This window comes from Clarias gariepinus, chromosome 4, assembly GCF_024256425.1.
Source record: "Clarias gariepinus isolate MV-2021 ecotype Netherlands chromosome 4, CGAR_prim_01v2, whole genome shotgun sequence".
NCBI classification, from domain to species: domain Eukaryota; kingdom Metazoa; phylum Chordata; class Actinopteri; order Siluriformes; family Clariidae; genus Clarias; species Clarias gariepinus.
The window spans coordinates 29,685,592-29,701,438 of record NC_071103.1 but is presented as its reverse complement, the minus strand read 5'-3'; the positions used below and the strand labels follow the sequence as shown (position 1 = coordinate 29,701,438).

General features: G+C 39.4%; 1 protein-coding gene across 2 annotated transcripts in view; it reads left to right on the top strand.

The window, feature by feature from the left end:
• LOC128520341 (lethal(3)malignant brain tumor-like protein 4) overlaps positions 1 to 15,847 on the top strand; it is a 68,852-nt gene that overhangs the window by 34,117 nt on the left and 18,888 nt on the right. For both annotated transcript variants that reach the window (XM_053494538.1, XM_053494539.1), the window contains exons 15-17: positions 1,292 to 1,474; positions 4,136 to 4,285; positions 9,927 to 10,000. In XM_053494538.1, the coding sequence (XP_053350513.1) occupies positions 1,292 to 1,474; positions 4,136 to 4,285; positions 9,927 to 10,000 (407 nt within the window). The remainder of the gene's footprint in view (positions 1 to 1,291; positions 1,475 to 4,135; positions 4,286 to 9,926; positions 10,001 to 15,847) is intronic.

The window sequence follows — 15,847 nt, the reverse complement described above, 5'->3', positions numbered from 1 at the left end:
TATGATCGTTCTTGATGTTATGCCACATTTTTCTCCTTTCTAATGTGGAATATTAACTGAAGATGTTGACAAGTATCTGCATGCTTTTATGTACTCATCTGTTAACTTATGATTGATTGCTGAGACATTTGCATAGATGAACAAGTGTACAGATATTGCTCGTAAAGTTGTTGTCGATTGTTTTATTCTGAGAAAAAATATGATTTATTCTAGGGTTTTTAAATTTTTTATTGTATGATTTTATGCAAATGTAAATTTATGGCATTTGCTCTTATTGTTATTTATTATTTACATTTTATCTCATTATATGTATGAGCAGTTTGCTCAAGCCCCCAGCAGTAGCAGTTTGGTGGTCCTTGGGGTTTGAACTTGGGACCTAACGATCAATAATCCAACACCCTATCCCCTGAGCCATCCACTGATGCAGTGTAAAAATGAATTCAGTGCAGCTTTGATTGATGAGTAGCACTTACATACAGTACCATACCTTTAGTGCACTGTCTGTGGCATCATACATTAATACTGGCATGTTAAAATAATTATGAAACTGCTGCTTAAATACTTGAACTCCACCATAGATAGCGTATAGTTACCTAAACCCTAGCATAGCTTATGATAGATTGTTAGCTGCCGGGGGAAGTCAATAGCCCACTCCATTAGCTACTCCTGTGACATTCTTTTTTGGTCCTTACAGTAATGAAACCAAAACCTTTGATGTCACTGTAATTTACTCTACCTTGTGCTGATTTCTCAAGCAGTGGCACACATTAAGGATTTTTCTTTTTTATGTAATTGCACGAAAAACAAGGCGTATTGGAAATTGTTTCTAGGCTGGAAAGTGTTTATTTGAGCTTCACAAAAAAACACAACAAAATTTTGAAAAACATCTTGCTCTGGGAGTAAGAACAATGTGTTTAATCATTCACAGTTCCATTACTGAAGGTGCCGTATGCTTCTGATGTTGTTGGTACTGGAGCTGTAATGGGAGCAGGAAGCTTTATTACTAAGGGGGAAGAAGGCAGATGGTGCTCCAGGTGCAAGCTAAATGAAAAATAGTCCTTTACTCAGTGAATTTACAGCATCAGCACTCTCTATAGAGTGACTGATATGACCTATCCATCAAAAAGGAGAAAAGGGCACGAAGTTTTTATAGAAACTCTGTGTGCATTCATTAAATATATACAATAAAACAAGGTACCGGTGTTGCACAAAACATATACCCATCTTTTAAAATGTTTTTTTTTTACTTTTTTTGCTCTGCTCTTTAATGGCTGCCTCGTCTTGTCTTTAGTGCCTTCGGCTGTCCCTACTCAGACATTAACATGAAGAAGGAGGTAGTGCTGCCTGATCGCCTCGGTGGCGAAAAGCAAATCACCTTTGTCCCAGTGCACTTTGTGCAGAAAACCAAGACGCTGTGTGCTGAGCAAGAGGAGGAGGAGGAGGTGAATGATAAAGACAGCCATGAGGAGAACAGGTTGGGATGATCTACACTTCTCTGCATGTTATTGTTCTACTTTAGATTATTTATACAGTCACTTCATGTAAAGACTTTAGAGTTTGGGAGTATTTATACACTGCCTGGCCAAAAAAAATTTTGATTATATCATATATGATTATTGTATCGTTGCAGCCAAAATTACATTAATATCTGCCCAAGCTCTTATATAGAAGATGGGAGAGTCAGGCCACTCCCTAAAGTCTTCCCTAGAACATCTCGAAGATTTCCAATTGGCTTAAGGGTCAGGACTCTGTGCCAATCCATGTGTGCAAATGATTCCTCATGCTCCCAGAACCACTATTCCACAATCGTGAAAATAGTGGCTACTATCCATAGTGGGAGCATCATGAGCTTCTCTTCTTAACCCTGACACTCCCATCTCTCTAGAATGGTGCCAGTCTGGATTCATCAGACCACATGACCCGTTTCAGTTGCTCCAAACTTCAATCTTTATGTTCCCTAGCAAATTTAATTAAATTTTATTTGTATAGCGCTTTTAACAATTGTCATTGTCGCAAAGCAGCTTTACACAATCAAAAGAATTATTTAAGTTTGTATGAAATGTGAATGTGTATGAATCAAAATGATCAGATTGTCCCTGGTGAGCAAGCCGAGGGTGACGGTGGAAAGGAAAAACTCCCTGAGATGTTGATAGGAGCCTGGCCGGGAATCGAACCCGGACCCCGGAGGTGCAGGGCGACACTGCTAACCACTACACCATTAGGACTAGTCGTCTTCTTTGCTCAATATGTTTGCTTAAGAAATAAGAAACTACTCATTGTATTAGGCTAAAAAAATTGAGCTAGCTGAAACATATAAATCACTCCAGTAATTATCCAATTTTCAATTGTTGATTTCCAAACAACTCTTTTTTTTTTTCCAGGCAGTGAATTATAAAAGATGTGTTTGTGGGAGTCTTGGAAGTGTATTAGGCAGTGTGAAAGGCACATCGGCAATTTACTGACAACACGTTTTATTTAATACCTTTTTTCCGCCATACTAGAGTGGAAAAACAAGTAGGTTTTGTGAATTCAATTTTGTAAAAGGTGCTAGCCCACATATCAGTGCAGGTCAACTGAAATCCATGTGAAAAAAAAACACACTTACAGCTAAAACTTCAGTTTTCTCAGTGATTAAACGGAATAGTAGTGGACGGTTTCCTTATTACCCTAGACGGCATTCTGCCTCGAACACATACAACTGGTCACATTCATTAACCTTTCGTTCTGCCCGAAACCACATGAGTAAATGAGCAATGGCCAGGTTTCAAAACTACTCTCATTTCATGCCCAAATTCACATTTAGATTTCAGGCTCTGCACAGCTTCATGGTGATCTCATCCTAGCAGTGAGCCGACAGGCTTAGTGCCATGTTTATTCCCAGCGGAAGCCTCAGAGGTGTCGAAATTGCATTTCTTGCTTGTCATACAAACACTCAGAGACATGGGGGCTGCGTTGGAATAAATGCCAACTCAGCATCACTGAGCCAGTTTATGCATCTTCAGAGAGACTGTATGAAATTGCATCCTCTTTTTTTTTTTTTTTTTTTTTTGGCCTGCTAAGAACAACCTGTGGACATGGGCCAAGTGGTTCAGGGAGCTTGTTATATGAAATATCAGTGCTGTGCTGGGAGTACTTAATTTTAGCTCATTTTAAATGTGGAAAGCAACGCTTTTTCCTTTGGTTAAGGCCAGGTTCATAAAGACCGAGTTCAATATTTTGAATGTTACCCCTGTTATTTCATAAAGAAGTGGCCAGGAGTGATAATTAGACTGGCAAATTTAAAGCCATATCAAGCTGTGGTACTTGCCAAGTAATGCATCAGTGTGCGCATTGTGCTGCCGTCTGGGGCCTCAGGGTGTATTTCTCTTTATTCTTCCGGAGCAGCTTGAACACAACCTTAAATCTGAAGAGAACAATTTTCAGTTAATGTTTTCCTTCTTGTGAGCTCAGCAGGCTTAATCTCATTGGCCATTATCACCTTGTGCAGTAGACATTAAGCATTTACATTTATGGCATTTGGCAGACACCTTTATCCAGAGCAACCTACAGAAGTGCTTTCTAGTCCCTACTAAAAACACCTCTGTCTACAGTATACTTTAATAAAGTTTAATGTTTCCTAATTGTGTCATATTGCTCATTTTTACAGATACTGTGCAATGCATATGAAATGATACTTTAATAAATGGACACAGTATCGGTTAATCCTAAGACATTTTTCACAGGTAACAGAAGTGTTACCTATAAAACTACAGTTTCTTATCTCCTCCTCCATACTCTCCAAATATTTCGCCAACATCGTCGAGGCGTATTTCGGAGATCACGACGATCAAATTGTACTTGTTAAATATGTCCACAAACTTTTGTGGCAGTGTGTGTTCTGCTCTGAGAGACCTATGATCTTTTTATGCCTCGTCAATCATCAAACTGTTCTCATTATCTTTTAAAGAGAGTACTGAGTGTAACCAGTGCCAGGAGAGGTCTTAATCCTCCACTTCAATCTAAATGCAAATTGTTCTTGAGCAAATGCTCTTCCAAGTCCTTTATGCTTTTATTAATCTTCCGGTATTCCAGTTACTATGGGGCATTTCTTGTCGGATAGGTGCCGATTTTGTCTTTGTTTTCCTTCCTCACTCAGGGAAGAGCTGTCGGGCTGCGACACAGCGCCTCGTCCTCGCGGTCGGCCCCCTGGCCATACCACAATAAAGAGGGAGTACAAGGAGGAACCTTCATCTCAGGGACAGAAGGCATACTCGCCGCTGGGGAAGCGTAGCCGTCTGACCACCAGGTAAGGTCAAGTCCAACGGAGCATCATTATAACTTCACAAGAGCAACATAAAGCTCTGCAGGGACTTTCTGTCTGAGGTTAGATAATTCAACTGGGCCTTATAATGAGATTAAGCTGATGTGATGAAACTCTGTGTAACCTAAGACAAAACCTTTTTTTTTTTTTTCGAGCACATGCAGAGATGGAACATTTCTGTGCTGCAGGTTATAACAAGGTTTTTTTTTTTTTTTTTTTTTCCAAATAAATCATGACATGGTCATTTGCAATGGATCACAAAGCAAAACCATGGAGTAGTAAGAGGACGTGGTACTGTACCTGCAATGCTATGTTATGATGTACTGTAGCAGCCCACTGAAACAGCAGGTTTCACAAAAACAGGTTTTGCTCTTTGGGCTTTCCACAGGGTCCTCTGGTTTCCCAAAAACATGTTATTAGGTGGATTGGCTGCTGCAAATTGCTCCACGTCTGTTTTGTTCATGGTAGCTCATGGTACTCAGATGTATTTGTTTATCACTCCCAGTTTTCCCAGGACTGGCTATGAATCCATGTGACTCTGATCTGGATGAAGCATTGCTGAAGATGAATGAGTTGTAGAAATCAGTGGCTGTGTTTAAATGGACAATATTGCTTCAATCTGATTGAAATAATTTGGATTAGAGATGCCAGTGAAGCTGTTTACATGGGTGCTGATGGCATGAAATATGTCCCTATGCTCAAAATATTTAACCAGAATGTAACTTTTTGTTTTTGACATGCACAAAGTGGTTCTGCCCAATGTGAATTGTTTAAACTGCTGGAAATTTAGCAGAAGTTGTTTCTCTTCAACTTTGAGGTTAGGTTACACTTCCCATCTTTTCATATGGCAGTCATATGACATATGGATTGTCAGAAACATATCGAGTAGTGTAGAACAGGGAGCGTCACCTCCAGTCTTGGAGGTCCGTTGTCCAGCACAGTTTGTAACACACCTACTGAACCTGCTAATTAACAGATTAGTTAAATCAGGTGTGTAGAATGACTTAACTGTGTTGGACACTGACCCTCCAGGACTGGAGTTAAAAAGCCAGGGTGTAAAATCTTTTTAAAGGTAGTTAGGGCTGGCAACATAAATGTTTACAATTCATCACGGAGACAACTAGTATTAAGCCATATCACATGGGACAGAGTGCTATGATGCCGTCATAGGCACGAGGGCGCAGCGAGAGTGACAAAGCCATCACAGCCATGCTACAGTATACAGTAAATCCAGCAATACAGTACAACCTCGAGTGTGATATTGCCTTTTTTTTTTTTAAATAGTTCCGCAAACACCATTTATTATCAACTAGGTAGAAAAAGGGGAAGGAGAATAAAGATGGAGGTGGTGGACAGTCTTTTAAATCTCCTAAGTGTTTTTTTATATTTCTTTTTATATATTTATGTCTTGTCCAATCGGATAGCTCAGTCAGAACGAATTGTTATATAATAGACAAATGGATGAAGGGTGTTGAAAGTGAATAATTGATACATTAATTTAATCTTACTTAGAGCTGCATATCTACTAGATTCCAGTTAAAAAATACAGACTTGCAGCTGTGCAGCCACTTTCTTTAGTCATTACCTCCAAGTTACAGTATATGCCGGTTACTTTTGTGAGGCAGGTTCACTTCCATGATTTACTTTCCTTATATTATTTCCTTATTACAATGCAGATAGATATTGCAATCGATATTTTTCACTCTCTTGGCTCGAGCAGCACTTTTTAATGCCCAATATTTGATTCCGATATTCTTCAGTCCATATGCATTGTATCAGTTCACACCGTTACATTCTTTATATGTCAACAAATAACAGTGATGATATTTATCCACGTGGGTGGAACAGCTCCATCTCGTCTAGCTATTTATTAACATAATTGGCATCAGTCCTGTCATTTCCCGTGAGGCACGGAGAGAATGAATGTGCTGCCATGTTTTTCAGTACCAAGCACATGAGGGTGCTTCATGTTCTCGGCATGATTAACGTTAAACAGCTTTGTATGTTCCGAGGGTTGCGTTACGACTCTGTAGGCGTCAGAGGAAATGGATAACCCCTTCAGTTAAAGCAGAAAGTGGAGCAGTTCCTGATAATTATATAAGGATGGGCTTACATAATGGGGACAGGAAACAAGTCATCCAAAGAATTTTCGGAAGAAAAATAATCCCAGCAAAATAAATGAGGAAATATTTTTTAAGGTATGATCCTTAACTGTGGTCATGAATCTTCCCTTTCTTTTTGGAATGGCATGACTGAAATAATGCTGCTGTTACTTTGCTGGACAATAAAAGTCCTATAAATCCTGTCCATCTTTTTATGTCGTTTCAATGTAAAATCTGACCACAGATGATGGCGTGAAGGCAACAGATTTCTGCAGCAGCTGTTCAGTGAATCGCTTTATTTCACAGCTTTCTCATCAGGAATCTCATCTTTTTTATTTCCCATCATTAATCCCTCAAATTCTGTTTAGTTTCCTTTTGCTTATAACGTTCGAGAACTATTTCTACATAAAAACTGTAAATAAACGGAATTCTCAGAGTCGATCTCAGCTCAGGGTTATTCTCTCTTCTCTCCCTTGGGCTGATTCAAAGGCACTGCCGGTCATGACCTCTCCATGAGAACAGGATGGCATTTCTTTTCCTTTCTGCTGTCTTGTGATGGCCTGCACGTAATATAAATCTAACTTCAATCTGATATTTCTTTTCATAATGGTAATGTACTCTATATCTAAATCAGATCTGTTCTGATTGCCTTTAAGTGGTTATCTTTGCCTTATAAAGTCAGTGTCACTGCTCTGCCTCTCATTGTACAGTTTATTAGGAATGGCTGTTCAACTGTCCTTTTATGCAATAATCGGTCCATCGAATATTAAATTTTGCAGATACAGGAGATGATATTAAGTTAATGTTTCCATCAACCACCAAAACAGGGAATATTTTTATCTCAGCGATCGACTGTGGCACGGCGCCAGACGTGTCAATTTGCGCATTATGGAAACTGAAGACCTTTTGGGATTTTTCGCACACAGTCTGTAGAGTTTTGCAAAGTATTGTGTGAAAAACAATGCAATAAGCCGCAGTTCTGCCAGTCAAGCAACTTGTTGATGATAGAAATCAGAGGAGAATGACCAGACTGGTACAAGCTGACAGATAGTCTATAGTAATTCAAATAACCACTCTTGGCAACCGGTGAGATGTCAGAACGAACAACACGCCGACATCTAGAGCAGAGCGGCCGCGGCTGCTGAATTCCATGTCATCTTTCATTCCCGTCTGCTAAGGAATCTAAGGCTACAGTGCACACACACTGGACAGGTAAAGATGAAATAAAGTTATATTTCTGTCCGATTTCATCCGTTGTAGCCTCACATTTCTGTCCTTTTCACATCAGCGGAGAATATCTTGAATGGAAGTTCAAGATATGGAAGAAATATCTTGAAAGTTGTAAGGATGCGAACGTTTATTGTTCAGTAAACTGCTATACGAAAACGTTTTACAAAACGAATCGCTTGTCTGTTTCTGTTTAGTTCCTTTTTTTTGCCAATTCAGACAATAAAATGGACTAGAATGAATAAAAGGTGTTGCCGAATAAAATCCGCCAAATACACTGTATGGGCTAGAGGTGTTAAGGATTTAATCGCTAATCAATTTAATTGCTGTTAATCCAACCGACTGAAAATGTATTAATCAGTAATGTTTGTTTTGCATGTGGTTGTGCTCTTTAATAACAAGTTTGAAGAGTCCTGTTTCTGTGACTCCTATCTGTGAACACTGGATTGAGTCAGACTGCTTACACTCCACTTCTAATTTCGCCATTTTATTTACAAAATAAGACTATTTACAACTAGGTACAAAATATTTTGGTGTGTATGTGAATGATCATATACTTCCAAGTCCTGTATACTGTGTGTGTGTGTGTGTGTGTGTGTGTGTGTGTGTGTGTGTGCGCACGCATAGCAGCCTCAATCTACGAGCACAGTGATTAAAAGTGCTGTCCTTTGATACTGTTCCAATGGCAAATACTGTACTGTAATCCAATTTAATGTATGTACAAAGAGACGGAAGGATTCACAGTGTTAATGGCGGCCGGTTGTTGGCATATAAACAACAATGGCACGTTGGCTCCCGGCTTCCCTTTAAACATCGTCAGCTGACCTCCTTGTGTCACCAGGATGTCCCTCATAATTTATAGAAAAGGTCTTGCGGGAGTAAAAACGTGGAACCAAAATAACTGAGGGCAATACATCATATGGAAACAGATTATAAAGTATACGGCACTATATAAAAAAATGACGATCGGCACCTTTATATAAACCCATTATGTGGCTGCACTAAATGTTATCGCGGACAGCAGCAGGAATAAAATGTAGTCACTTTCAGTTTTGTTTTTTAAAGCAGTCGGAGCCGAGAGGAATCATAAATTAAGCTTAAATGAGGTTTTATTGTCTATTTATTTCACATTTTACTTCTAAATGTTTTGATTGTTTTATATTAAAAAATCTAATTATAGTGTTGGAAACTGGAAATAATGGGAACAGATTAATTGCATTTCATTATTTGCTTTGGGAAAATGTGTGCATGTGTGTGCGTGTATGTATGTGTGTGTGTGTGTATATATATATATATATATATATATATATATATATATATATGTATATGTATATATATATATATATATATATATATATATATATATGTATGTGTGTGTGTGTGTGTGTATGTATATATATGTGTGTATGTATATATGTGTGTGTATGTATATATGTGTGTGTATGTGTGTGTGTATATATATATATATAGAATTGCATTTACTAAAGACAGGATTTTTAAAAACAGTTGACATGTTTGCTGAAAGTGCTTATGATGTTGCAGAATTCATATTATTTTAGATGTAATAAATAAGAAGTCAGATTATGCCTGTTTGTAGGAAGTGCTACGTTTAAAGTCAGACAGAAAGTTATCATGATGAAGGCTGGTGCATTAACCCATGTGAATCTAAGCTCATGCATCATTAGCTTGAGGTCACCAGTTATTTTTCTTCCTTGTATTACCTTTACTCTGACTATGTGTTACTCTATAGGACTGAAATAATGACACTATACTATAGCTCTCTAAAAGAGCAGCACTATACAGCATGTGTTCGATTTACGCTAAGCATTCCCAGTGCCACCTTCTGGAGGTGAGATGTACTGATTGATCTGCATGCGTAGAAATAAAGGGTACTTAAGTGTACATGCCACTGCAGAGAGTACATCTTTTTTTTTTTTACCTAGGTGTATGTCATGCACCTGTAAAGGTTTACAGTTGTACTATACTTCACCAGGAGCACACATTCCCAGGGGTAAGATAGATCTTAAAGATAAAAGCATAACCAGAAAACCTTCTGACCAGGAAAAGATACAGTTTGGTAAACTTTTTTTTTTTTTTTTTTTTTTGAGTATGCAACAACAATGAAGTTTAACTTGCTAAAGTTTATCCTTTGTCCTGCTGCCACTGTGTGGACAGACACACTCACTCGGTCTCCGGCTATAAAAATCAACCTTCCAGTTTTGCTATATAATCATCACCTTCGTGTTTTCTCTTTCACATTCACAATCATTCTCTCTTTCTTTTTCTCTTTTGTCCAGGATTGCCCAGTCAACAAAATATCTGCATGTCAAAGACGAGGATGAGGAGATTGAGTTAAATAGCGTGATTGAAGGTAGGAAACGATATCTGTATTTGATTTTTGTATTTAATTTTGAATTTGACAAACGCTGAGGTTTTGTGTGTGTGTATATACACATTTCCATTCTTTATTTTTTTTCTGCCTTTCTTTTAATTATTTATTTTATTACCTGCTTGGTGTACAGGAACACGACTTCTTATCACTTTAAGGCTGTTTGCAATTTGTGATCCTGTAATTGCTTTTCACTCTTTAACTCCTAAAAAATTCATGGCTTGTCTGGTTTTCCTGAATGAGATAAGTGTCAAAGGCCTTTTTCGAAAAAGTCTTGACTTGCTGTGATGTACACCATCAACCATCCTTGCTCGTTACTTACTCGGCTCGAGCGGCCTGTTCAGCTTTTTTGGTCATCTGTCTTCCTTTTCCAGTCAGTATGGCTGACTTTAGGGTGAACATTCAGACCATCAACCATGAAGCTTTATTGTGGTTCTGCACTGGGGGGCAGTTAGAAATGTGACTTGTAATGGAGCCACTCAACTGTAATACATTTAAAGATGTCATAGTGGGCCCTAGAGAGGTGTGTGTGTGTGTAAGGGAGGGACGAAGCGGGAATTTGAACTCCATTCGCTTATATTTTATTTTGTTTCAAAACCAATAATTAACAAATTTTGACACAAGTACTCTGACGCATGTTGACGTTTGGCAGTGACGTTAAAAAAAGTCAACGCAAAAAAAAAAAAGGTTGGACTTTGGCCTATAAATATGAAATTCATATCCATAGTATGGATGTATCCAGTAAAATAAGTCATTATGAGAAATTATTTTTATATCCCGGAGTAGAAATAGTTAAGGGCCTTATTCAAGTAAAGCACAACAGTGGAAACTTGGCAGTGTTGGTGCTTGGGTCTGGGTTACTGATCAGTAACCCAGAGCCTTAACCACTGGACCGTTACTGCACCAAAGCCTGCATTCTGCACTAATAAATCCCATGCAATGCAGTAGCACACATTACACACATTACTCATTTAGATTACAACCTAATTCCATTTTTTCAAGCGCTGCAACACTTTGGATTTGCTGTCATAAGCTGCTAGTCTGAGTTTTGATGTATTTGCTGATGTTTTTTTTTTTTTTTCTCAGTAATCAGCATAAGTAGAGCACAAGAAATTACACAGTCTGAGTTTTATTTACTGTCCATTCACTGCATGTATGAAAACCACCAGCTATATACTGTAGATATTCATAGTTCTTTCTAAGTGTCAGCAATATTGGGTTTGAATGTTTCATGGGAATGCAAAGGGTTTATCACATGTGTGTGCATGCATGTATGCGTGTCGATGTGTATGTGCATGCATGTGCACGTGCAGTATTTTCACGTATCTGTGTGAGTGTGTACGTGCACAGGTATATGCAAAGATAGGTACTTTATTCATCTCCATATGGAAATTCACAAGATCCAGCAGTCCACGGATAGTTACAGTACATCTAGAAAATAAGAAAAATAAGGTAAAAACAATCCCATAAAAAAAAAATTGGTGAAAGCTTCTGTGCATATTATTGTGCCAAGTCAGTGGATTTGTGCATAAGGTGCAAAAAGTTTGTGTTTAGTGAGAATGTTATGCTATGGCCTGACTACACACTTCCAATGCACGCGGTTAAACAGTCTCGTGGCATGGGGGAGGAATGACCTCCTCAGTCTGTCAGTGGAGCAGGGCAGGACAACAGCCTGTTGCTGAAGCTGCTCCTCTGTCTGGTGATTGTGTTGTGCAGTGGATGTGATGGATGATCTATGATTGACAGGAGCCTGTTCAGTACCTGGCACCCTGCCACAGATGTTAGGCTTTCCAGCTCTGTACCCATCACTGAGCCTGCCTTCTTCACCAGCTTTTCCAGATGTGTGGCGTCCTTCTTCTTGATGCTGGCTCCCCAGCACACTGCTGCATAGAAGAGCACACTCAAAACATATATGCATGCAAAACTCTGTGTGTATATGTGCATCAATAATGCCACAGGAATAGCATATTCCCACAGTGTCTCCTGAGAGTGTGTGGGTCTGTGAGATATTCCCCTGCACAGAGCTTTCTCTTCTTAACCAGTGTAGCAGAATGAGCCACTAATTTTAGATTGTGGTGTGTGTGTGTGTATGCAAGAGAGAGAGCATGTGTGTGTGTGTGTGTGTGTGTGTGTGTGTGTGTGTGTGTGTGGAAATGAGGGTCGGATGCTGTAGGGGATGGTGAGACATCCCTGGACATAACGACAGAACATATTACCACCGTCATCCAGCCTGCATGACCACACACACACACACACACACACACGGAGCATTGTCCTCCCATTCTCCCTCCCTCCTCACTTAAGGCCAGGCAGTGGTGAGATTTTATTTGTAATGTTTGCTTTGTTTATTTCCCCGCGTCACTATATGTAGACAATTTAAGCACTGCAGAATCTCTTCTTTGTCCTGAGATCTGATTCAGGCAGAGTAATAAAAGTCCCTTTAAAACAACTGGGAACAAATTTCTGTGTTTTTACCACCGAAGGGAAAAATATATTATTTCATAAGTAGCTCAGAGACCTTAATCAAACAGGATCCTGGTTTAATTGAAACGCTGCAGTGATGCAGATTTGATAAGTCATGATGCTGTACGCCTTATACTTGCAAATGTTGTGGTCTAATCAACAGCTCTAATTTCTTCAAGAACCAGCGCAGCATATTCTGCATATTCTATATACTGCTGCTTTGTTTGGAGTATATTAGGTTGTATAGTACAAAATTTTATCCATTTGCAAGAAAATGCTTACACATAATGAACAAATACATTTAATGATGTTATTAATATTTCATAGCTCAGACAGGAAACACCGCTGGGGGGTTTCTTTTTTTTTTTTTTGCTGAAAAACAACGGTTCTGTAAATCGAGTCACAATTCAATACTATCCATTGAAATTTTTTTTTCTCCGATCTGACTGAACACTATTAATGATACACCAGTAAACTGGAAACACGTGATACACCAGTAAACTGGTAAACCCAAGGCTCATCTATGTCTTTGGAGAGCAAAAGCCAGGCCATCTGGTCCAATCCCAAAAAAAATCCATTGCAGCAAAACTTAGTGAAAACAGTCAATGCCGAACATAATTGAAAGGTGTCATCCAGTGCACCTCATCCTGCCCCCTATGAGGCTTAAGAGGCAGAGAGTTTAATGTTGTTGATCTGGCCTCTCAATTCCCCAATCTTAATTTGACTGAGCGTCCATGAAATGTACTGGACAAACAAGTCCGATCCATGGATGCCCCACCCCGCAACCCATGGCGCCCAAAGGATACGCCGCCAACATCCTGGTGCCAGACACCACATAAGAGGAACCTGCACAATACTGAACTTGTTAAGCTTGATCAGTGTATGGTGAATTAGAGTGGCATTAACATTGCATGCCAGTTTTGCATCTCTTTTACGTGTGTGTTTCCTGAATGCAGCAGTGTGTATGAAATATTTTGTGGGCCTAAGCTGGTTTACGCCTAATAGACTGGCTGCCTTATCTGAATCAGTGGCATTTTATACTTCTGGTTTGTTGGTTTTGTTTACTCACTGTACATACTTAAACAAATAAAAAAATAAATGAAGTAATTAATTTTTAAAAATAACATTGGTCAAGGGGTGTCCGTGGCAAAACACTGTAAACTAAAGTTTTTTGAAAAAAGCTCAAATCTCCATAACTAGTGTCATTTCTGCAGCACGTCATCTCTGTCCTTTGGCTCAGTTTGTGCCTGACGACTTATTTAAGCAGCTCAGAGCTACAGAAAAATGTCACCGGCAACCCAAAACACATGCCATGTTTGTTTTCACGTCATTTAATTGGATCAGTCCAGCCCTGAATCACTTCCTCAGTGTAGTCTCTCCTAGCAGTGCTGGCTTATAGGGTAGGCATTATTGCCTATCTTTAAGTAGAGCGCACAGGGCCATCCTCAGCAGGAGTTAGCAGTCTCAATGTGATGAGAACTTCAGCCAAAAGTAGGGCACCAGTATGAGTCAGGCAGGTCCAGAGAGCAGAAGGGGTCAGGACCACTGGCATCTCAGGCGTGATGTGTATAGCGCGACAGACAGAGAGAGAGAGAACCGTTAGGTATTCTCACAGTCACATGATAAAGGTCAGTGTATATTTTATTCAGAGTGCAAGCAGGGACTCCAGCAGGACTAACTTTGACAGCATACCTAAAATGAAAGGCCAGAAGGAAACACGGACAGGACGACTTCCCAGAAGGTACAGCAACCCAACCAGTCACTCCATCCTCAACCAATCTGAGTGATCAGTGAGAGTGGGAGAAGATGGCATCCAAACATCCGAAGTCACCGTTCCACTCTATGCTCATGTATCCCACAGATCTGTATTGAAAGGTCATCAGTTTAAATCCTAGCAGTACCACATTGCCCCATGATCAAGGCCCTTGTCCCACAACTGCTCATTGCATCCTCAATCGTTTGTATGTCACTTTGGATAAAAGCTTCAGTCAAATTAGGTAAATGCTATCAAATTCTCATCTGCTGTGCTTTCACCTGCCTACACAAACTGCGCCAGGTTTGATTTAAACTGAGTAAATGCCGCATATGTCCGGGAACTCTTGGATAAACATTGCAAATGTTATTGTTTTTGAAAACTCGAATCTTTTCGCATGAAATTCAATCGACTTGAAGCGCAGGAAGCTTTTCAAATGACTCAGCTGCTTGAGAAGAATAGATAAACTGGATGCTTTTCATTTCTGCTTCTTTCTCTGTCCCCAAGGCCTGCAGTTTACTTCTCTCCTTTTCCTCAAAGCTCATGTTGGCAGGCTGTGGATGTGGAGCTTCTTGCTGAGTATGCGGAGATATTTTGAGACCCAGTGAGTCATGTAGGCTTTCAGTTGCTAAATCTTTTAAGATCACACATCCCTTCCAAACACTGGATTTTTAGGAAAAAATGTTCAAGAAAAAAAGTGTTTACATCGCCTTTATTGATGGCAGTGTAATTGAAGAGTTGCTGGTGCCATTCTGTGGAATATTTCCTTTCTCTATATACAGCCACCGAAGTAGATTTTGATGAAGATTGATGATTAGAGGTGCTTTGATGTGGTTTAGGAGGTAATGCCGTTTTATTAAACTGCAGTGAGCTCCCCATGAGCGAGAAGACGGCAGCAACAAAACAAAAGCGTTTGTCTGTAGCACTTCTCTTTTGTATTATGTTTGTGCACCGTGCGCAGTACTTTTCCAACAATTACGATAATGCACTAAAAATATCAGTAAAAGTTTGTATCATTATTTTTCACACTTAAGATTACATTCTGTAGTCTCGCATTATGCTCTGTTTAACATTAAATCAGCCATAATTCCCTTTCAAAGATTAGTTTTCTGCTGTTCTTTCCTCCGTGTGACGCAGGGGACCTTGTGTGAGCATATCAGTGACTCAGGCAGTATCCGGACAAAAATAGACAATTGATCATGATTGATACAAGAAGAGAGAGAGATTTAGAAAAAGTGCAAAATGCATAGAAACAGTGAAGCCTGATTTTGGTTTAGATGGAGGTGAATGCTGAAGGATGCTCTCTCTCTCTCTCTCTCTCTCTATCACTCTATTAGTCTCTCCCCAAGTTGGTTAAGGACTGACTTTAGTTAAGAAGTTAAGAGGTTGATGGGATGAAGCCAGAGTTACAGCCAATTCATTGGATTAATTTTTTTATTAACTATTAATCTGTGTGCAAGTATTATTTCACTACTAATTTGTGCTCTCGTGTGTCTCCGTCTGCGCTCAGACTGTCTCAGTCACCCGTATAGTTAATTTGTGCTCAATTGACCATGTTTTTCCTATTTAGCTCCTTGTATGGATATTTTATGTCCTCAGAATGCTAATCCCAC